The following is a 22,529-nucleotide window of genomic DNA, read 5'->3' as shown; positions in this document are numbered from 1 at the left end:
TATGATAGGGGCAAGAGTTTCATGTATAATAGGGGCAAAAGGTTTATGTATGATAGGGTCAAGGGTTGCATGTATGATAGGGGAAAGGGTTCCATGTATGATAGGGGGAAGGGGTCCATGTGTGATAGGGGCAAGGGTTCAATGCATGATAGAGGCAATGATCCCATATATGATAGGGACAAGGATTTCATGGATGATAGAGGCAAGTGTTCCATGTATGATAGGGGCAAGGGTTCCATGTTTGATAGGGGCAAGGGTTCAATGCATTATAGAGGCAATCGTCCGATATATGATAGGGGCAAGGGTTTCATGTATGAAAGGGACAAGGGTTCCATGCATGATAGGGGCAAGGGTTCCATGTATGATAAGGTTAAGGGTTTAATGTATGATAGGGGCAAGGGTTCCATGTATTATAGGGTCAAGGGTTTCATGTATGATAGGGGCAAGGAGTCCATTTATTAAAGGAGCAAGGGGTCCATGTATGATAGGGGCAATGGTTCCCAGTGTGATAAGGGCAAGGGTTCCATGTATGATATGTGCAATGGTCCATGTATGACAGGTGCAATGGTACATGTATGATAGTTGCAAAGGTCCATGTATGGTAGGGGCAAGGGTTTCATGTATGATAGGGACAAGGGTTCCATGTGTGAAAGGAGCAAGAGTTTCATGTATGATAGGGGCAATGGTTCAATGCTTTATATGGGCAAGAGTTCCATGTATTATAGGGGCAATGTGTCCAAGTATGATAGGTGCTATTGCCCATGTATGACAGGGACAAGGGTTCCATGTATGATAGGGGAAAGGGCTCCATGTATGATAGGGGCAAGGGTTCCATGTATGATAGGAGCAAGGGGTTCATGTATGATATGAGTAAGGGGTCTATCTATGATAGGAGCAATGGTTGCATATATGATAGTGGTAAGGGGTCCATGTATGATAGGGTAAGGGTTCCATGTAAGATATGGGCAAAGGGTCCATGTATGATAGGGGCAAGGGATTAATTGATGCACATTTCTATGTTATTTCAGTTGTTACGCGTTTAAATGTTTAGAAAAATTTTGAAGGAGTGTGCATGTTTGATGTACTACACATAATTAGGGGGCTGCTTAGAGCTTCGCCAATTTGTCACTTTTCTTAATAATATGTACCCACTTTTTACAATTGGACACGAACACGTGACAAGAACGTTCAATCAATTTTTAGGATCAACATGATTAACAAGATGCACTTTAAGATCCGATAGAATCCGATAACGTGTGATAAGATCTCCAAGTTCAGTCCACGATTGTTATTATAGCGCCAGGCCAGATAGTGGTAACGCGCATATACATGTCTTTCAACAAAGCAGCTCAACTAGTATGTATATAGATTGTATTAGAGTTATGAGGGACACTAACATTTACTTGCAGTACATAAAATACATATATTATACCATGCATTACGTAATGTATTATATTAAGATATATGGCATCATTACCTAAATGAATGTTTTATATGGATTACTTAAAACTGCACAATGTTCTTGACCTAGTAAAACTTAGACAGTACATGAAATAAAAATATTTACATATTACAAGTGTCATAAGTAAGTGAGAATATGAGCCTGGGAAAGCTGGGCTTAGTGCATGCGCGTAAAGTGTCATTACACACTAACATGTGCAGTCCGCACAGTTTATCAGGGACGACACTTTCCGCTTGTATGGAATTTTCCGTTAAAAGGAAGTCTGTTTGTAACGAAAAAAGTGTGGTACCCGATTAGCAAACTACACTGGTTAATTTTGGATGGCATTGTAAGCACATGCATTAAGCAACGTTTTCCCCGAAAGAGGCTCATACCAGAATACACGATTATGTAATTCACCACTTTTTATTATTTAAGGCACTACTGAGATTCAGATACTGTAACAATGCTTGTATATAACAAAATATGTATTTATATCATGCACAGGTATATTTAGTCTTCTTTAAGTTGATAGTTGATTCATAACCTCGTGCGAATATGAGATGATATCGTACATGATACATCTAATAGCATATACTCGCCAGTGTACATACAAAAAAGTTATGTACCTTGTTGTGCTTCATGATAAATTTCAACGTTGCATGCATCGACTACCATTTTACTTAACATTCCAGCTGTCATCGATGAAAAGTCTACAACTCAAAGACATTAGCCTTATAATACACCTATTAAATCTCCACATACATTTCGTGCGCGTGCGATCTAACTAAATATTGGTTAGTACCGGAAATAGCGGACGAAGTTAGAGACCTTGTAGGTGTCGCACTCGATCCCCAACTCGTTGCAAAGAGCTAACAACTTTTCGCGGCAGACGTCGGGGTCGGCGCCATAGACACCTAAGTTTCCGTACATATACTCATCTTCCTCCACATTCAATTGGTCTTCCTGAAACATGTGGAACAACACCTCGCCGTTATCTTGAAGGCTTTCTATACGTTCCCGGAAGTGGCTGTCGTTTACAAGATGGCTGTGGAGAGACGGAAGTAACATTACTCCCATGAGGCGCTCATACGGCTGGAACTTTGGCACGAACGGTTTAATGTCGCACGAGATCATGAACGCGCACATCGCGAGGTCGACGCCGTGCAGGTGCCTGATCCACTCGCGAAGGTAGAAACCACCCATCCGGCCGTTGATCTCGATGAGTTTTGGCCCACGGGCCGTCATCTTCATTTCAACGTTGAAGACGCCGTCGGAGAGGCCTGCGATACAAATAATACTGCGTAAAAAATGTTCGCATACGTATTGTAAAAATTGACGTAAATAATGGATACAAAAAAACTAGTAACAGTGCGCTACATGATTCCCTTACATGTGATTTTTTGTGGCAAGTTAGTTTACAATGGCTGGACAAGTTCGGACGGATGGACGCGAAATGTGACTGGTCCGCTATATATCGGGCAAACAGCGACGAAAATGTGTAAGGGAATGTAATGTTCTACAAGGTCATACATTAAAACGTGTACATAAGGAACCCCATGCACAATACTTATTAGGACATTTTTGCTAGATTTTTTGAATTTCCACTTATCTGTGTATCTGTATGTCCAAACCCAATTGACCCTTTTCAAACTTTTAAAAATAATCTGTTTTAAACTTCCATTACTAAATAAATGAGGAAGATTTGTTTTTTAACCAGTTTTCTCGACTTGTTTTTGTTGCATTTTTTTAAACATGACTTGTGGAGTTTTTCACAGACACATTGCGATCCCAGCACGTATCTTAAGGGAAAATGGCGCGGGAGGTGCTCATGCTTATTGATATCTCTGACCAATATTGATAAGATGTTTTTTTCTTATGTCGGAATGCGGCAAATCCAGTTTACAGCTTTCATAAACAATTCATTTATTGAGTCCTGTATTAGGAAAACTGGACTTAAGACATGTGCGTGTCATCCAATATTAGCCTATGCAGTCCGCATTCAGGGACAAGACTTTCCGCTTTTAAGGTATTGTAGCTTTAAATTAAGTGTCTTCTCAACGAAAGCCAGAGTACGTAGGAAGTGTCGACCCTGATTAGCCTGATTGGCCAAAACGTGGCTCAGTCCTTACGAGTAATCCTGTTATTGCCGTAATTTACCGATGTCTACGCAGCACTTGAAGGCGGCCACAATCAGCTGTGCCTGGCGGTCCGGCGGCAGCACGGACGGCATAGTGGCAGCAGTTTCTAAAACAAACAAGGAACTTGGTTGAATGCAAACGTGGAAAGCGTTGTTCCAGATAGATAAGTCTATGCGGATTGCATTGGCTTATTAGGGACTATACTTTACGCACATTAATTTAACCCTGTTTTCTCAGAAAATGCTCATATGAATAATACTAGTCATGTGCAAAGCTTTATCTGGTACTCAAACAATGCAATATCGGCCATACTTATACAGTGAAGCTCACAGTTGCACTTGTAACAATCACGTATCAATAAAACGCCTACAAATTTTCATTCTGGATACCAAATGTCTTATTTATATAAACTTCATTGACGCAGTTGAACTAGTTTTATTTACGAAAATAAACGAAACTTATTGGAAAAAAATCAACCTCGACATTCAGCTTGTCGAGGAAAATGGCGCAAAGTCTCCCGGTTTTATAATGGGATTTATATCTACGCTTCTCCAAAATTAAATTTCAAATTATGATGAGTAAACACTGTTTAAATAAACATCCCCATCAAACCAAGACGTCCTTCTCACCTTGTTAACCCACGCAATCCTAGTTTCTGACTGATCACATTATCAATCAAATGTTGTCACAAGGTAATTTTGATAAATCATTCTGTTCATCTAACTAAATATTTATGACTGTATGTACAGAATAAAACAATACCAAACAACTCATTACGCTGTGGCAAAACGAGATTTGAAATGTCATTTTGATAACGAAATCAATTCAAAGTGAAACACAAATAGCTACGATACAAAACTACATCAAAATGAACCAACCCCTGAAAGAGGGGAAGTTAGTCGGTCCATTGTCGGAGATGAACGCTCCCACGAGTTTATTCCCGAAGATGACCACGTCTACGTCATGCTCTGTGCCCACGTAGTACTCCATGACGAGCGTTTCCGCCCCGAACCCCAGTCCTAACCCAGGGTGATCGGCCTCCTCGCGGAAGCGGACGATGGTGGCGCGATGTTGCTTCCTTAGTTCTTCGGCGCTCGCCACGAGCGTCGCGCCAATGGCGCTGTTTCCATGCTCTAGCTTGAGCATGAGTGGGTAGCTCACCCTGCAAGAACGCAATAGAAAAATAAACACACCGTTTTATGATAATGTATATTATAAATATCAGATATCGTTTCATCCCCTTTCAACAAATTTCGGGACCGGTACTACTATACCAAAGTTACCGCGTGTTCTACCTAACCGGAACTTACTGGTTGCAGATGACTTCGATGTCGGCGGGTTCCCGGATGAGGAAGCTGGGCGAGGAAAACTGGCAGGTCTTCACCCAGTGGGGGACTGGTGTATCCTTCTTATACACTGTCGACTGCGTTCGACTTTTCTTTTTAGCGTTAAGGGCTCCCTCCACGCCGGCGCCTTAAGATAGCATATACAATAATTTGATATGTGTTTTATTATTATTTATTATTTTTGTTTATAGGTCAAAAACAACAATTTGACAACCTGAACGTTTGCACTGAATATGTTTGAAACATTTTTTTCAAATATTCGGTCAGAATATGTTTTTAAAATTATGTTCATTGTTCGACCATTAAACAACAGTTTGCAATAATTATGTGTTGACGGGACTGTTTTCTCTCTACAGTAAAACCCTGTAACTTAAGAGTATCGTGATATTTTTTTGGAGATATTTTTTTAATTAAAGGGTTTACAATTTAGTTTGAAACCCTGATTATATGAGGTAGGCATCGCGGATGGGCTGCGTCAATTAAAAGGTTTCATGTCGATCACGTTATGTGCATCGACCAATCTTAATTGAATCGTGACATAGCAAGCTTGTATGGAGACCTTGCTTGTGAAAGTATGTGAGACATGTCGATTCAATGTCAATGCCATTTTTAATTAAAAAGGAATTACAATTTCTGATAAATAGCTTGAGTATTAACAAAGATAATGCACTTAAATCTTGTACAAAGGTAATTTGTAGGAAGACCTTACTTGGGATTGCAATTAGTTCCTATTGGGTCGAGGTCAAGGTCACTATAACTGAAAAAAACAACAACATCAAACATGCTGTTTCCTGTCAATAAAGTTAGTTTGCATCTGCTAATATTAATACAACTTATGACACAGTAAGAATGCCTGGTGACCTAGCTGGAGATTTTAAAGGATGCTTGTTGGGTAAAGGTCATTGCTGTAAAAAATAGAAACTTGGTTATCGATGAATAGCTAGAATTTGGATGGAGTATTGCATTGAAATTTAGTTTGAAGGTTGCTTTTATGCAGACCAGCATAGTATTAAATTTTGGTTCAGTTTGTAAAAGGCCAAGGTCGCTGTTACTAGAACAACAAATTTCTAAACAATTAAACGTGAATACGGATTAAGTTAGTGTGCTTATTTGTGTGTGCGCGTATCATGTGCATCTAGCCTGTGCTTCCATTTAGTACTAGCATGGTCAACATCAAAGTAAATCTTAGACTATGAAGTAAAATAAAACAAAGGCTGTCTCCATAGGATGACATATGCCCCCGAAAAACATTTTGATAGAAGTTATGAGCATTTTTCGAAACCTAAACGCAGATTTCGAAACCTAAACGCGGACCTGTAGTTCAAGGTCAAGGTCAAAGGGGTAAAAATGTGTGTGCGTATGGAAAGGCCTTGTCCGTATACACATGCATACCAAATATGAAGCTTACATCTAAAGCGACATAAAAGTTATGAGCATTTTTCGAAACCAAAACGCAAAGTGTGACGGACAGACTGACGGACAGACAGACTGACGGACGGACGGACAGTGCAATCACTATATGCTCCCCTTCAGAGGCATTAAAACATCTTGTGCCTATGAAAAAAGGGAGTTTTGATGGTAGGCATTTGTCTGAAATAGTTTTCGTTAGCAGCTTACATGCAGACCAAAGTAAGGATCACACAGCATTTTAATCAAAAAACAATAAGCTGAAAACCTCGGTATGTGTCGTTGCCTTGTTTCTTGCTTAACTTATCTGCTTAGGTGAATCTTAACTCGTTAGGAGTCCTTTAAGCGTATTTGTGCATGACGTCTATCGAGGTATCTTGCGTGTACGCATTTCGTTCAGGTCTTTAATTGACAATGTAAAACATAACACGGTAATGTTCGTCATAACTCCTTAAGTATTTGTAAAACTATACATTTTGGTCTCGGTTCGGAGTACTGCAATTACAGTGTTTAGTTAAGTAGATGAACCATTCATAGAAAAATATCTTTGACCCAATCACTATATGTTTCGGCTGGTTGCGATGGAATATCTCTGTACTTCAAATCCGCGTATCTCGCGGTAAGATTCCTAAACTTGCCACATACTTTATGTGGGGAATTGTTTGAACTATTTTTACGGTAATTTTGTTATGCCGTAAGCACTTAACACTGACTGAGCTAAAAACGTATTATTAGTCCGTATGGCTGTTCGTGTTCTCTACTATCTACCCCCTCCCCAGAATGCCAATTGTCTAAGAGTTATTTGCTAGTTCGGATTAATTAGTTAGATTGATATAAAAACTTTGAGGAATTGTGTATGTTATGTATGATTCCATCGAATTAGGGGCAACGGTTTCATTACACCATCAATGCGATAGTCCGAGTGGTTTGTAACAAGACAACTAAAAACCTTTATCAATAACCTAATAACCCATAAAAAGCTGTAAATTAGTTGGGTTCTACAAAGCATGCATTTATCGAGATTGTATGATGTTAGGATCATCATTTACTAAAACTTCTCCCTCGTAAAGCATTAACATATGCGTGTCCATGACGTCAACACGCCAACACAATTTAAACTTACGTCGGCCGCATTTATACACATCGAGTGAATTATCCAAGTGACGACATAGGTGTTCTTAATCTTGATAAAGACATTATGGTAATTAAGGCAAAACTAATTTTAAATTTACCAAAGTTAAACATGTTTAAACATTACCCTTCCTCTAAAAAGCAACGTGAAAATGGATATGTGCAAACAGCATAAAACCAGAACAGCCTGCAAGAAACTCGCATGCTGTTCAGATTTGAGGCTGCATGTTGCTCATCAGTATCTTAAAGTTGGGAATGTAGCCTGTACGGTACAGGCTTATCAGAGAAGTCACTTAACGCCTAAACTGGATTTTTGTTGAGTGGTAAATAAACATTCGGTGGAAAGAAACTCGCTACGTCAACATTCCAAAATAAAGAGGCGTTTATCTCTTAGCAGTCGAAGTAAAATCTAAGGTTGGCATTATGGGACATGTACGATAGGAGCAATGGCTCCACGTATTATAGTGAAAATGGTGCCATGTATCATAGGAGAAATGGTTCTATATTTGATAGGGACAGTGGTCCCTTTTTCTATAGAGGCAATGGTCCCATATATGATAGGGGAAGGGTTCCATGGGTGATACGGGCAAGGGTTCCATAGATGATAGGGGCAAGGGTTCCATGTATGATAGGGGCAAGGGTTCCATCTATAATAGGGGCAAGGGTTCCATTAATGATAGTGACAAGGGTTCCATGTCTGATAGAGGAAGGAGTTCCATTTATTATAGGGACACGGGTTCCATGTATGATAGGGGCAAGGGGTCAATGTTTGATAGTGGCAAGGGACCATGAATGATAGGGGCAATGGGGCCATGTATGATATGGACAAGGGTTCCATGTCTGATTGGGGCGAGGGCACCATTTATTATAGGGACAATTGTTCCATGTATGATAGGGGCAAGGGCGCATGTATGACAGGACAAGGGGCCATATATGATAGGGACAGGGGTCCATGTATGATAGGGACAAGGGTTCTATGTATGATAGGGAAAGGGAACTATGCACGATAACTGCAAGGGGTACATGTTTGATAGGGGCCAGGTTTCCATGTTTGATAGGGGCAAGGGTTCAATTTCTGCTAGGGACAAGGGTCAAATGTATGATAGGGGCAAGGGTTGCATGCATGATAGGGGCAAGGGGTCCATGTATGATAGGGTCAAGTGTTCAATGTATGATAGAGGCAAGGGTTCCATGTATGATAGGGGCAAGGGTTTCATGTATAATAGGGGCAGGGGTTTCATGTATGAAAGGGGCAAGGTGTCCATGGATAACAGGGGCAAGGGTTCCATGTATGATAGGGGCAAGGGGTCCATGTATGATAGGGGCAAGGGTTCCATGCATGATAGAGGCAAGGTTTCCATGTATGATCGGTGCAATGGTACATATATGATATGGGCAAGGGTTCCATGCATGATAGGGGCTAGGGGTCCATGTATGATAGGTGTAATGGCCCATGTATGATAGGGGCAAGGGGTCAATGTATGATAGGAGCAAAGGTCCTATGAATGATAGGTGCAATGGTCCATGTATGAAAGGAGCAAGGGTTCCATGTATGATAGGGGCAAGGGTTCCACTTATGATAGGGGCAAGCGTTCCATGTATGATAAAGGCAAGGATTCCATGTATGATAGGGGGAGGGGTTCCATGTATGATATGTTCGATGGTCCATGTATCACAGGGGCAAGGGTTCCATGTATGATAGGGGCAAGGATTCTACGTAGAATAGGGGAAGGGCTCCATGAATGATACAGGCAAGGGTTTCATGTATGATGGAAATAAGGGTTTCAGGTATAATATGCGCAATTGTCGATGTATGATAGGGCCAAGGGTTCCATGTATGATAGGGACAAGGGTTCCATGTATGATAGGGGCAAGGGTTCCATGTATGGTAGGGGCAAGAGTTTCATGTATTATAGGGGCAAGAGTTCGATGTTTGATAGGGTCAAGGGGTCCACGTATGATAGATGCAATTGTCCATGTATGATAGAGGCACGGATTCCATGTATGTTAGGGGCAAAGGTTCCACATATGATAGGGACAAGGGTTTCATGTATTATAAGGGCAAGGTGTCTATTTTTGGTAGAGTCTTAGTGTCCTTTTAATGATAGGTGCAATGGTCTATGTATGTTAGGGGCAAGGATTCCATGTGTGTTAGGGGCAAGGGTTCCATGTCTGATAGGGGCAAAGGTTTTATGTATGATATGGACAAGTGTTTAATGTATATTAGGGGCAAGGGTTCCGTGTTTGATAGGGGCAATGTTTCTATGTATGATAGGGACAAGGGTTCCATTTATTATAGAGGCAAGGTTTCCATGTATGATAGATGCTATGGTTTATGTTTGACAGGGGCAACGGGTCCATGTATCATTAGAGCAAGGGTTATATGGATGATAGGGGAAAGGGTTCCATGTTTGATACACGCAAAGGTTCCATGTATGATAGGGACAGGAGTTCCATTCATGATAGGTTGAATGGTCCATGTATGACAGTGGCAAGGGTTCCATGTATGATCTGGGCAAGGGAGCCATGTATAATACAGGCATGGGCTTGATGTATGATAGGGACAAGGGTTCCATGTATGATATGTACAAAGGTCGATGTATGATAGTGTCAAGGGTTCCGTGTATGATAGAGACAAGGGTTCCATGTATGATAGAGGCAAGCGTTCTATGTATGGTAGGGGCAGGGTTTCATGTATGATAGGGGCATGGTTTCCATGTTTAGTAGGATCAAATGTTCTATGTATGATATGGACCAAATGTTCTATGCATGATATGGACAAGGGTTCTATGTAGGATAGGGGAAAGGGTTCAATGTATGATAGGGCATGGGGTGTATGCATGATAGGGGTATGTATTTTAGGTACAACGGTCCATGTTTGATAGGGTCAAAGGTTCCATGTATGATAGGGGCAAGAGTTTCATGTATGATAGAGGCAAGGGGTCGATGTATGATAGGGGCGAGGGTTTCATGTATAATAGGGACAAGGGGGTCCATGTATGATAGGGGCAAGGGTTACATGTGTGATAGGGGTACGGGTTCCATGTATGATAGGGGAAAGGTTTCCATGTATGATATGAGCAAGTGTACCATGTATGATAGGGTCAAGGGTTACATGTTTAATAGAGTCAAGGATTCCATGTATGATAGGAGCATGGGGACCATGTATGATAGGGGAAAGGGTTGCGTGTTTGATAAGGGCAATGGTTCCATGTATGATATGTGCAATGGTCCATGTATGCTATGTGCAATGGACCATGTATGATAGGTACAAAGGTCAATGCATGATAGTGGTAAGGATTCAATGTATGATAGGGGAAAGGGTTTCATGTATGATAGGTGCAAGTGTACCATGTATGATAGGGTCAAGGGTTTCATGTTTAATAGGGGCAAGGAGTCCATGTATGATAGGAGCATGGGGTCCATGTATGATAGGGGAAAGGGTTGCGTGTATGATAAGGGCAATGGTTCCATGTATGATATGTGTAATGGTCCATGTATGCTTGGTGCAATTGACCATGTATGATAGGTACAAAGGTCCCCGCTTGATAGTGGTAAGGGTTCAATGTATGATAAGGGAAAGGGTTTCATGTATGATAGGTGCAAAGTGCCATGTATGATAGTGGTAATGGTTCAAAGTATGATATGGGCGAGGGTTTCATAAATGAGAGGGACAAGGGTTCCATGTATGATAGGGGCAAAGGTTTCATGTATGATATGGGCAAGAGTTCCATGTATGATAGGTGCAATGGTCTATGTATGTTAGGGGCAAGGGTTTCATGTATGATAGGGACAAAGGTTCCATTTATGATCGGGGCAAGGGTTTCATAAATGATAGGGGCCAGGGTTTAATGCATGATAGGGGCAAGGGTTCCATGTATTATAGGGGCAAGGTGCCCATGTTTGACATGTGCAATGGTCCATGTATGAAAGGGGCAAGTGTTAAATGTGTGATAGGGAGAAGGGGTCCATGTATGATAGGGGCAAGGGGTCCATGTTTGATAGGGGCAAGGTTCTCATCTATTATAGGGGCAAGGGTTCCATGTATGATGGGGACAAGGTGTCAATGTATGCTAGGGACAATGGGTCAATGTATGATAGGGGCAAACGGTCCATGTATGATAGGGGCATGGGCTCCATTGATGATAAGGGCATGGGTTTCATGGATGGTAGGGGCAAGGGTTCCATGTATGATTGAGACAAGTGTTCCATGCATTATAGAGGGAACCGTCCCATATATGATAGGGGCAAGGGTTCCATGGACGATAGGGCCAAGGGTTCCATGAATGATAGGGACAAGGGTTTCATGTATGATATGTGCAATGGTCCATGTATGATAGGGGGAAGGGGTCTATGTATGATAGGGGCAAGGGTTCAATTTATGATAGGGGCAAGGTGTGCATGTATGGTAGGTGCAATGGTCCATGTTTGATAGCCGCATTGGTTCCATGTATGATATGGGCAAGAGTTTCATGTATGATAGGGGCAAGGGTTCCATGTATGATAGAGGCAAGGGGTCCATGTATGATAGGGGCAATTGGTCCATGTATAATGAGGGCGAGGGTTTCATGGATGATAGGGACAAGGGGCCCATGTATGATAGGTGCAATGGTCCATTTATGATAGTTGCAACGGTCCACATATGACAGGGTCAAAAGTTCCATGTATGATAGGGGCAAGGGGTCCATGTATGATAGGTGCAATCGTCTATGTTTGATATGGGCAAGGGTTCCATATATAACAGGGGCAATGAGTTTATGTGTGATGTGTTATGGGCATGGGTTCAATGTATAATAAGGTAAAGGGTTCCATATATGATACGGTCAAGGGTTCCATGTATGAACGGGGCAAGGGTTCCATGAATGATAGAGACAAGGGTTCCATGTATGATACGGACAAGTGTTCCATGTATGATAGGGGCAAAGGTTCCATGTATGATAGGGGCAAGCGTTCCATGTATGATAGGGGCAAGGGTTTCATGTATGATAGGGGCAAGGAGTCCATGTATGATAGGGGCAATGGTTTCATGTATGATAGGGGCAAGGAGTCCATTTATGATAGGAGCAAAGGTTTCATGAATGAAAGGGGCAAGCGTTCCATGTATGATAGGGGCAAGGGTTTCATGTATGATAGGGGCAAGGGGTCGATGTATGATATGTTCAAGGGTTCCATGTATGATAGGGGTAAGGGTTCCATGTATGATAGATACAATGGTCCATGTATGATAGGGGCAAGGGTTTCATGTGTGATAGGGGCAAGGGGTCCATGTTTGATAGGGGCAAGGTATCTATGTTTGATAGCACGGTGTAGTCCCAATCTGCCACTTGGTACCTGCAGTACCATGTGTATGTGGAATGATTATTAGTATCAATAGAATAGTAGTCACTGGAATTAAAGTGCCAAAAGAATGAGAACACACCAATCTTACAAGTAAGAGAAATTGACTTGTCTTTTCTTTAACAACACTTTAAGATTCGAATGCATATTTGTTATTGCTACAATATTTGAAAATAAATACGTTTTCACCGGACGGTGGAGGGTTACGGCTACATTTCAAACCCCATAATATATAAAAAATCGCTGACCCCTACCTCTCGTCCCAAGGATCTCCCGCACCATGGCGGCCAAGGGCACCGCATTCTCACAGAAAGTAAGGCAGCCATCCACTTGGAGGTCACCCTGCTTCAGGAGGCTGATGATCTCGGTCGCGTGGTGCCTGTCGTTTGCGTGGTCGCCTTTGTCATCGTAGTGGATTAAGGCGTGCGCCAGGTCCTTGTTGCTGTTGTTTGGGATCGAATCCACCATAACCAGCTGTGTGCGGGAATTAGGGATTGATAATAATGGGAAAACCCCACTCCAGCGTTATATACGGAATAATGACAATAACTTGTACCGGTCACAGTGTATTTTACGGAATAATCATTAACAGATGCGTTAAATTCAGAATAATAGAATATTGCAAAAATCGCTTACTTAAAATTGATGGAAATAAATAGTTTTTATTAGATAATGTGATGTGTGTGTAACAATTGCTGCTTCTGACATTTATTTGTATTCTTATGAATTTTTTAACTGCCATTCGAACAGAAGTTTGTATCTAGTTTCATGCTTACTGGGCAAAAGTGTTGAGTTAATAGTATTAACAAGGCTTGTCGGAAGACATTTAAGGAAAGCTGTCCAAACCCCTGGTAACCATGCGTTTCAATGGACAAACATCATTTTCGAACATAACCAAGATATCATTTGAAAACATATTCTGAACACGTTTAATGAGGATTAGACAAAACAATGTGACATTTATTATTCGCATGGTTATTTAGTCCTTTTCCCGGCACTTTGTGAAAGAACATGAGCATAGACCCACAGGTGAGAATGCATTCTTTCTGTTATTAATTTGAATTGATCTTTAATTTAATTGTTACATACCTAAAGCGCTAAAACATGGACAAACACACAAAATAATTGTACATAAGGGTTATTTCTGAATTAAAACATCAGGCACGTAAGAACCCATTATGTAACTTAAAGAACTAAAGGTATATATGTTTTGACGGGGGTGCCACTGCTCGTACAGATCCTGGGGAAAAGCTCGTTTCGATATAGCCATAAAAGAAAATCTTGCCAGCCCCAAGTCCTCACATTTTCAACGAATGTGCTTACAAAGACCATTCAACCAAATACTGACAAATCACAACGGCATACTTCTCAAAATTGGACAGAAAATAGTAATAAACAATCAAAACAAACATATGCAAAAACATATAAAATAATCATAATCAATTTAATCCTTATATGCACATTCCATCTATGCAAATACTGGTCATGTGTTAAGGATAATGAACTTAATTAATAACCAACCATGCTTAAGTTAAAAAAATCTAATGTTAAAACCACGAATTATACGATTTGATAGAGAAGTTTATGTAAAATCTGAACACCCCAACATAACTTGAAACGAATTCATTGAAATCCATCACATTTTCTTGATAATCTTAAAATGTTAATTCTGCAAATTCTGCAATTGTGCAACTTCAGATGAGAGAAAGTGTAGCTTCATTGTGCCCGTGTCTTATCGTAGCCGCTAGAATCGACAGAATAAAACATTAAGTAATTCAGCAAGCTAACAGTAATAACATGTATCTATAATTGCACAACAATTTTGACTCAAAGATGTGCATGTATTGTTACTGCTAAGCAAGTGGCCAACATTGGTCAGCTGAAGAGATAATAGTTGATTCCTAAAAAGCCATGAATTCATTATTTCATTAACATGGTATTTTCTTCAATGCAAAGTTTATTTATATCGAAATAATAGTTTTTCTTTCGGTCATTCTTTTTAACAAAAAGAGAGCATTGACAAACTAGGCCAATATATTATTAGAATAAATGGTCTGACCAAGTTTCGTGATGCTTGGATAAACAATGTGACTTCTTGATTGTTATCAAGGTTTCACTTTTATAGCCATATAAGTTAAACTGTCCTTTCCTCTTGTAGCCAAATTTTTCAATGCATCGGAACCATTTGGAAAATCGGTTTGGATATCAAGTTGAATGACGATCGGACTAAAAATGAGACTTCTTGAATGTTAACACCACTTTTATTTGACCTTGTGCTCTAGTTTGTGACCTCAAGTAACCCGTTTTAATTTTTTCGAGATATCAATTGATAAATATTTCGATCAGGTTTCATTAAGATTGGCAAATACATGATCATCAAGTGTGTTTACAAGACACATAAACATCATATAAGGTAACTGCCCCACGTGTCTTAAAGATACACCAAAACCTGAAAATTATAAAGTCTTGAACAAAAATCTTAAGCCATAGAAAGACGTTTTTATATTCTAAAGACTTTTTCAAGCAAATTATCTTTTTCGCAAATAAAACCGCCATTTTTTAATTTAAGTAAACGTACCATTATACCACATTCCTTTGCGAACCTCCATACTCTCCTCCTCTGAAATCCTCCAGCATCTAACGCCAGTATTGTCTTCCCCGACATAAGGAAATACTGAGATCTGGTCAGAGCCGTTCGCACGAACGGGCGAACGGACATACCGTCCAAACCACCATCTGTGAATTTGTTTTGATGAGAAACTTTCAAGACCGCCATATCTTTATCGCTCTTATCGTTTACGTCTGTCTCTAGAAATTTGCTCAATTGTTGCACAGTTCTGTTTTGTTCTACAACCATTCCGTCCCCGAATGATGCGAAATTATCGCGCACTGCAGCGTCACTTATGTACTTGTGCGTGTCCATATTCAACGCTACTGCCGTCACTTTGCCGTTACACTCTGTAAGAACGTAGTCGATGCCTGGATGGGAACAGAAACGTGTAATACTGTACCATTGTAATGCCAGTTATACCCAAATCTACTACGATTTTAAAACATACCGGTAACACAAACATAAATGGGAAGTTTCACAAGTATAACCGGGCAGGCCGATCGCCTCCACAGTGCAACACATGAGGATAATTTTCTGATTTTGTTAAAAATGCATAATATATGAGCATGGCTCTGGGAAAAAGGTAATTAATCTATATGGGTAAAGTGTCTTCCTACATTAGGCTGTGCAGTCCGTACAAAATAAAAAAGGGACGACACTTTCCACTTTTATTGAATTTTTTAAACGACTGCACAGGCTTATTTGACACGACAGTTTACGCTATAAATTAATCCCCGTATACCCAGAGTGATTCTCGTAACATTACGGAAAACGGGAAAATTTACTATTGTTTTACGTAGCTTAAACCTAAACAATATGTTTTCAAGTCTGTTCTCGATTCTTTTTTAATAAGTCCGATAATGCGAATAATATTCGACTTGATTTCACTTCTACCGGAACCTAACTCACCAATGAGGTCCGTTTGCGCGCCATGCTCCACCCTCTCCTCGTCTGACCGCTTACTCACGCGGTCCATGATTGACTGAAGCGCCGCCTCTGCGTGCGCGCGCAGATTAGTCTGGAAATCCCAGATAAACGTTTCGTCGACAATGTTCAACGTTTTAAGCGCGGTTTCGAGCGACATTGGTACCGTGTGAGCGCCTCTGATATCGATGTATGTGTTGAGCATGCTGCAGATTGGCTGAAACAGAACGATTGGCCATTATTCTCGATCAAACTAGCATACATTGGAAATGTCCTTCTCAGTCCCATCATTCTGTCAGATCTCGTACAAAACGTGTAAACTTGTACGCATTCAACATCACTAACATAACCTTGTAGGCCTGCCGTCATTTTAGCCGCATTCTATGAAAACCGGGCTTAATGCATGTGCGTTCAGTGTCATCCCTGATTAGCTTGTTCAGTCAGCACAGGCTAATCAGGTACGACACCTTCCGCATACATTGTCTTCATTAAAAGGAGATCTCTTTAAAACGAAAATCCAGTCTTGGCGGGAAGTATCGTCCGTGACGAGCCCATGCGGACGGCATAGGAAAATCCGTGATGACAATTCACACACTTGCATTAAGCCCCGTTTTCCCACAAAGAGGGTTATTTGTCCCCATTGAGTGCACAATTACAGTAAAATAGAGTAAGGGTAAGTAGAACCAACAGGTTCCCAAACAGTAATGGGTTTGTTAATTTTGCAACAACCGATGTAATGGAAGAAATCACATGTGTTGTTTCCCCGGTCCTAAACGACTTAGGTTTACCATTTCTTTCTTTTACAAATCGTCTTTGTGTACGTATGTCTTCATTATTTCTACATAGGAATAAATTATTATGAAATTCACAAAAGCAGACGACAGACCGGTGTGCAGACGGGTGTGTTGTCAAAATCTCTGCAGACGATCGCTCGACATCTTACGCCAAAATCCGCGCTGGGCGCGACCCACAGGTACTTCGCGTCCTCGGTCCTTCCAGCGATCAGATGGTCGATGTAAGCCTCCACAAGAATGGAGTTTGAGTCTTGAAGCTCGTTCAGCATTTTATGCACCGTGTCCACAATACAGGACCGGTTTTCAATGCTGAAAACCAATGCGTCCGAGCTTCCCAGCTGTGTTCGTTTGGACGGTCTTATGAGAATCTGTAGAAATTTAGATTTGAGCGGAGTCGTATTTATTGATAAAGTGTCAAAATGATATTTTTGCAGTGAAAATGCATTTCCATTTAAATACCTTTTCTCAACTTATTTGCCATGGCAGCAAACACTGCTTTGCGTAAACAAATGCGCATATCATTTAATAGTAACAGTTCAACAATGCTTCGTTTACTCCATTATCGTAGCTAATGACGAAATATTTGTTATATACAATAGATACATATTTGCATACTTTATGTACATTCTAAACATATCAATAGATTCGCTGCAAACTCATACGACAATAAACAATATTTACCTTTTTGCGGTTTTTAATTGACAACTCTTGCAGGAATTTTGAGACTTCTTTCGCCACAAAATCCGGACTTGTGTTCCTTTCGTACTCGTGGATGACGGCATTGGCAGGCACAGCAACCAGACTGTGTTTCGGTCTGTAACAGAACGCGAGCGTTTCGGGCGTTGCTATGCCAACGGAATACAGGACACTTCTTGACCAGAGTCGGTCATTAATGACGTCACGTAGGTCATACGAACTGCTTATTGGACAATCCAAATGTGCCTGAAAATATGTTATTTTCGATAACCGAAAATAACTTTGCATACTGTTCTTTGTATGTTCTTTGTTAACTGTAATTTTGCTTCAAACATAAAGCAAGAATCTTTGCACTGATTTATAATAATTTTAGTGTACAATAAATTCATACTTCTGTAAAGAAATACCATTGAACACTGATACAATATGTGGCGTTAAACCCCATTCAAGTTGCAAATTAGCATACATAATAAAAAAGATCGAATACCAATTACCATGCCTGAAAAGCATATAAGCGCTGTAAGACATGGTTTCTGGCAAGATGTTGTGGGAGAACTGGGCTTAATGCATGTGCGTAAAGTGTTATCTAAGATAAGCCAGTGAAGTCAATACAGACTTATCAGGGCAGACACTGTCCGCTTTTATGGAAATGTTTGTGTAAAGAAACTTTCTTCTAAATGACACTCTAAGTAGAAAGTATCGTCACTAATAAGCCTGTGCAGACTACACATACACATCTGGAACGACGCTTTACGCACATCTATTAAGTCCATTTTTCAGAACGTGACTCATATATTTGGATTATCCTGCATCGATTGCAGAAAACGTTACCTTAAAAAAACAAAAATTGCTAGCAACTACATTACCTCAATAGTCTCTCCGTCATTTCTCTGTCCGCCAGTGGCCGCATTAGTGAAATAATTCACGAGATACGTCACTTGCCTCGGCGGCTCGAATTCGTCAAGGTAAGTTGCGCCGCCTGCGTAAAACGTGACGGCCTTGTGCACGTTTAGGGTGTAGAAGCCCCGGTGGATACTAGAGGGGACCTTGGAGAGCCACGACGACGACAGGATCATGTAAAATGTGCCCGGCGCCTGACGCCCGCCTTGGGTGGGGTTACAAAATAAGTATGGGTTATTGTAACTCATTCTAATTTCAACAAAAATAATTACTTATTTGAATTTAAGTTAATGAAATATAGACTTACGTGAACATTCACGTGTACACGGCAATAACAAAGTGCCAATTGGCGATTCAAATCTATCGCGCATGAATTAAATAACCGAGCATATACCCTCAATCATGTACATATACATACATATCAAAATGAATTATTACCCTTAGCCACGTATGTCAAATAAAATCTTCGCATACCTCACTATTCAGTATGGATCCATAGAGGTTAGACAAAGCGCGTTACCTTCCAGGCATATCGACGTGGTATTCCCGGCCCGGTGTAGCACGGCCACCACCGCCTTCTCTCCGGGCGCGTCCTTGGCGGCCCGAGGGGCGCGGGTGCGATCCACGGTCTCGGGATACCCAAGCTCGAACAGATGGTATTGCAACTCGTGGTACTGGCTCGCGATGTCCGCGTCCTCAGCGGGAATCTTTCGAATAGGTTGATTGTATGTTACTAGTGAGAAACCTATTTCGATACATACGGTAATACTTTCTGTTCGCCCTCACCCCTCTAAAACAATCACAACAACAAAACACACACACACCAAACAACAACAGCATAGCACCAAACAAATTAAACAAAACTGGGTGCTACATACCCCATTAGTCCACGTGGACACTGGTCCCAAATTTGCGTCCTGCTTCCATCCGACATTCGTGCTCGTCTTTGTAGCAATTTTAACGTCTTTCAAGTGGTCGACGTCGGTGTCATTTCCGGTGTTCACACTCGCTACGAAGTCCATTGCTATATTTGATTGTCGGTAACGAATCGTGTATACAGTTGCAGTAAAAATTGTTTGCTCTGAAAAAAAGACAGATCGAGCTAGAGTTATTTATCGCGTTAACATTATTAGAGCCGCGTTCCAGCAACTAAAATGCGATAATCCTTTTAGCAAACGCTGAATTGTGAAGAACAAGAAGACGTTTGTGAAATTGAAAAAGCGCATCGAATAAAGTCGCGTGACCAATATAAATGTAAAAAACTAGTCAAAGTCATGCAATACAAGGGCTGTGAACAAAACTTAAATCGTGCTATTACACTATTACATAAAAATCGTGATTCGCTGTTTAACTCGATTATAGCAATAGAATCCGGTGAACGGATGATGTCCGAACGGTCGCAGGGGAACAACGTAGTTATTCGTGACGATACGATAATAATCAATGACACAGTTTATAAATACAGCGACACTACACAATCAATTGTATCTGTCGGTAAAAGGTGATCTGGTGATGCATTTCAACATGGTTTTCCGAATAAAGAACCTAGCAACAAAATAAACCTAAAGTGTGGGTTGGATACCGACCACGTTAATGATGACATTGAGGAGGAGAAGCAACACCGAGCAGAAACCTCCCATTCGAAGACACTACAATAGGGCGAAGACGTAAATGTTTCCTCACGAATGTGTCATAGCCTAGGAATGTGGCCGAGGACATACACATATTGTAAATAGTAATAAAATACAGTTAAGTGTTAGTTTTGTTAGCTGAAATATTGCTTGTGTTAGTTAGCACGCAAATAAAGCAAAATTTAAATAAGTTTTTATGTCCTTTGATATAGTACATTAATGTGAAACATGGGTTGAACAGGGTTAATTGTTGAACATAATTGAAACTATGTATTTAAACGATTGCTGATTTTTTTTAAACAGCGAATATAACTAAAAGTCACGCTTTTGTATGCGAATTTAAGTGCAGAATTATTGACCCCTTTTAACAGGAATGGTTTGGTAATATTAATAGAAGTTCTAATCTAGATATGTATTGAATATTTAAAATTCTTCTTGAAAATGCATACTACTTAGATTTATTGCCAAATAGTCAACGTTTATATTTTTACAATTGAGGGCTTCCGTCCATCTCTTGAGAATTTAGACCGAAAGATACGCACGCAAAAATATCCCTCATGAAGAACTTTATTTCCGTTGTTGTAACCAACGGGATAAAGAGGACGAATTCCATATCATTCGTGTTTTCTTATTTTTCCGGTAACTACGGCAATAATACATTACACGTTTTTATTGCAAGAATCTATATGTTCTTATTTTTTTTAGTTTATTAACATCAACATGTTAAGTTGCAAAATGTAAGTTATGTAAATATAAAATGAAAGCTATTACCATACGAAATACTATTACAAATACCAATTATTTAACTTTATAGTTTTCTGTACTTCCCTTCAAAGTAGTTTATGAATCACTTTCCAGTCATTCATATAATATGAATTATTGAATGTCTTTATGTCTTTTTTGCATGTTTTGTCAAACTTATATATTTTATGAATGAAATGTAATAATTTTTCCTTACTGCCTGTAAAATAATTATGGCTCTTTTCTTTAACAAAATTACTGTTCTGTGCACTTATTTTGTTTCAAAATTCATTAAATATACACACGCAACACAAACACACACACACACACACACACACACACACACACACACACACACACACACACACACACACACACACACACACACACACACACACACACACACACACACACACACACACACACACACACACACACACACACACACACACTACTTCTTTTAGTAACATTTGTATAAAGACATAGGAGTTTCCTATGCAAATCTACGAGCCTATAACGTTTTAGGGGCCGAGATACGCGAACATTAACGTCCATCGCCATGCAGCTTCCCGATTCGAAGATAGTACGATCTGCGTCATGCGAAAATGGATCTTATGGCATCAACGGAAATCGCGCAGTCTGTTCAGGCAGTCCGCTTATGCCTTAAATGTCAATCAAGGTTTCCTGATCTCATTAGCGGAGAGGGTAGCTCCTCGCCAGACTGCGCATACGGCATAAGACCCATTTTCGCATGACACGCGTCGTTTAATGTGCATTATAATAATAATAATATATGGTTGTCTAGCACCCGATTTATTTTCGCAAACGAGCTTTACGAGAAAAATGTAAAGAAAAAGTACAGGATTTTAAAACTAAAACAATGTACTTACCTTAAACGAATAATTATATCCTGATATCGCACGGTGCCGTTTTGTGTATAAGCCGGTAACGCACTTATGGTTAAGATATTATCCGTTGTTGTTCAGGTTACGGAACTATTTTTAAAGATTTATTTTTCTTGTTTCAGTTTACAAACCCATTAAGGGACTCGCGCACGGTATCCGATCGTAAATCTTACTAAAACTCAACTCGTGAAGCAGAGAATCGTTGCGAAACTGTTAACATGATGGTCGCTTCAGATTTATTGGATGCAGTCGTTCGTATCCACGTATATATAATTAATGTTGTAGATAACCAACTCGTCAGCGGCTGAGGCAAGGTATAATATTTGTGTCATGGGTACAATTTCAGTCTGGTTCAATTACCAGCAACAAACTATAATGTGTTAAATAAGGCGTCTCTTCTTTGGATGCGGTTACAATTCACATATTCACAGTAAGTGCTGAGTGACTAACATATGTTTTTCACGTTACATCAATATTAACCTTACTTCGTGGCCACTCGTGTATTCTCGCTTTGAACTCAGTGC

General features: G+C 40.3%; 1 protein-coding gene across 1 annotated transcript; it reads right to left on the bottom strand.

The window, feature by feature from the left end:
- Nucleotides 1-1,183: 1,183 nt before the first annotated feature.
- LOC127842007 (carnosine synthase 1-like) lies at nucleotides 1,184-22,289 on the bottom strand. The gene is made up of 13 exons (XM_052371306.1): nucleotides 21,991-22,289; nucleotides 19,607-19,809; nucleotides 19,249-19,435; nucleotides 18,695-18,933; nucleotides 17,814-18,074; nucleotides 17,225-17,500; nucleotides 16,324-16,555; nucleotides 15,382-15,782; nucleotides 13,058-13,277; nucleotides 4,893-5,055; nucleotides 4,461-4,744; nucleotides 3,602-3,688; nucleotides 1,184-2,724 (listed from the first exon to the last, which is right to left on the bottom strand). Exons 2-13 carry the CDS (start codon nucleotides 19,748-19,750, stop codon nucleotides 2,240-2,242), a joined length of 2,979 nt encoding a protein of 992 aa, XP_052227266.1. The 5' UTR covers nucleotides 19,751-19,809; nucleotides 21,991-22,289; the 3' UTR covers nucleotides 1,184-2,239.
- Nucleotides 22,290-22,529: the final 240 nt, after the last annotated feature.

This window comes from Dreissena polymorpha, chromosome 8, assembly GCF_020536995.1.
Source record: "Dreissena polymorpha isolate Duluth1 chromosome 8, UMN_Dpol_1.0, whole genome shotgun sequence".
Taxonomy (NCBI): Eukaryota; Metazoa; Mollusca; class Bivalvia; order Myida; family Dreissenidae; genus Dreissena; species Dreissena polymorpha.
This window is presented reverse-complemented; position numbering and strand designations above follow the sequence as displayed.

Bases quoted from the DNA above. Each gene is read 5' to 3' on its own strand.
- LOC127842007 (XM_052371306.1), bottom strand. From the start codon at position 19,750: ATGGACTTCGTAGCGAGTGTGAACACCGGAAATGACACCGACGTCGAC. The intron at 17,501-17,813 runs GTAAATATTGTT...AAATTTCTACAG, and splicing joins CAATTAAAAACCGCAAAAAG to ATTCTCATAAGACCGTCCAA. The intron at 16,556-17,224 runs GTCTGTCGTCTG...GTTCTGTTTCAG, and splicing joins ACACACCCGTCTGCACACCG to CCAATCTGCAGCATGCTCAA.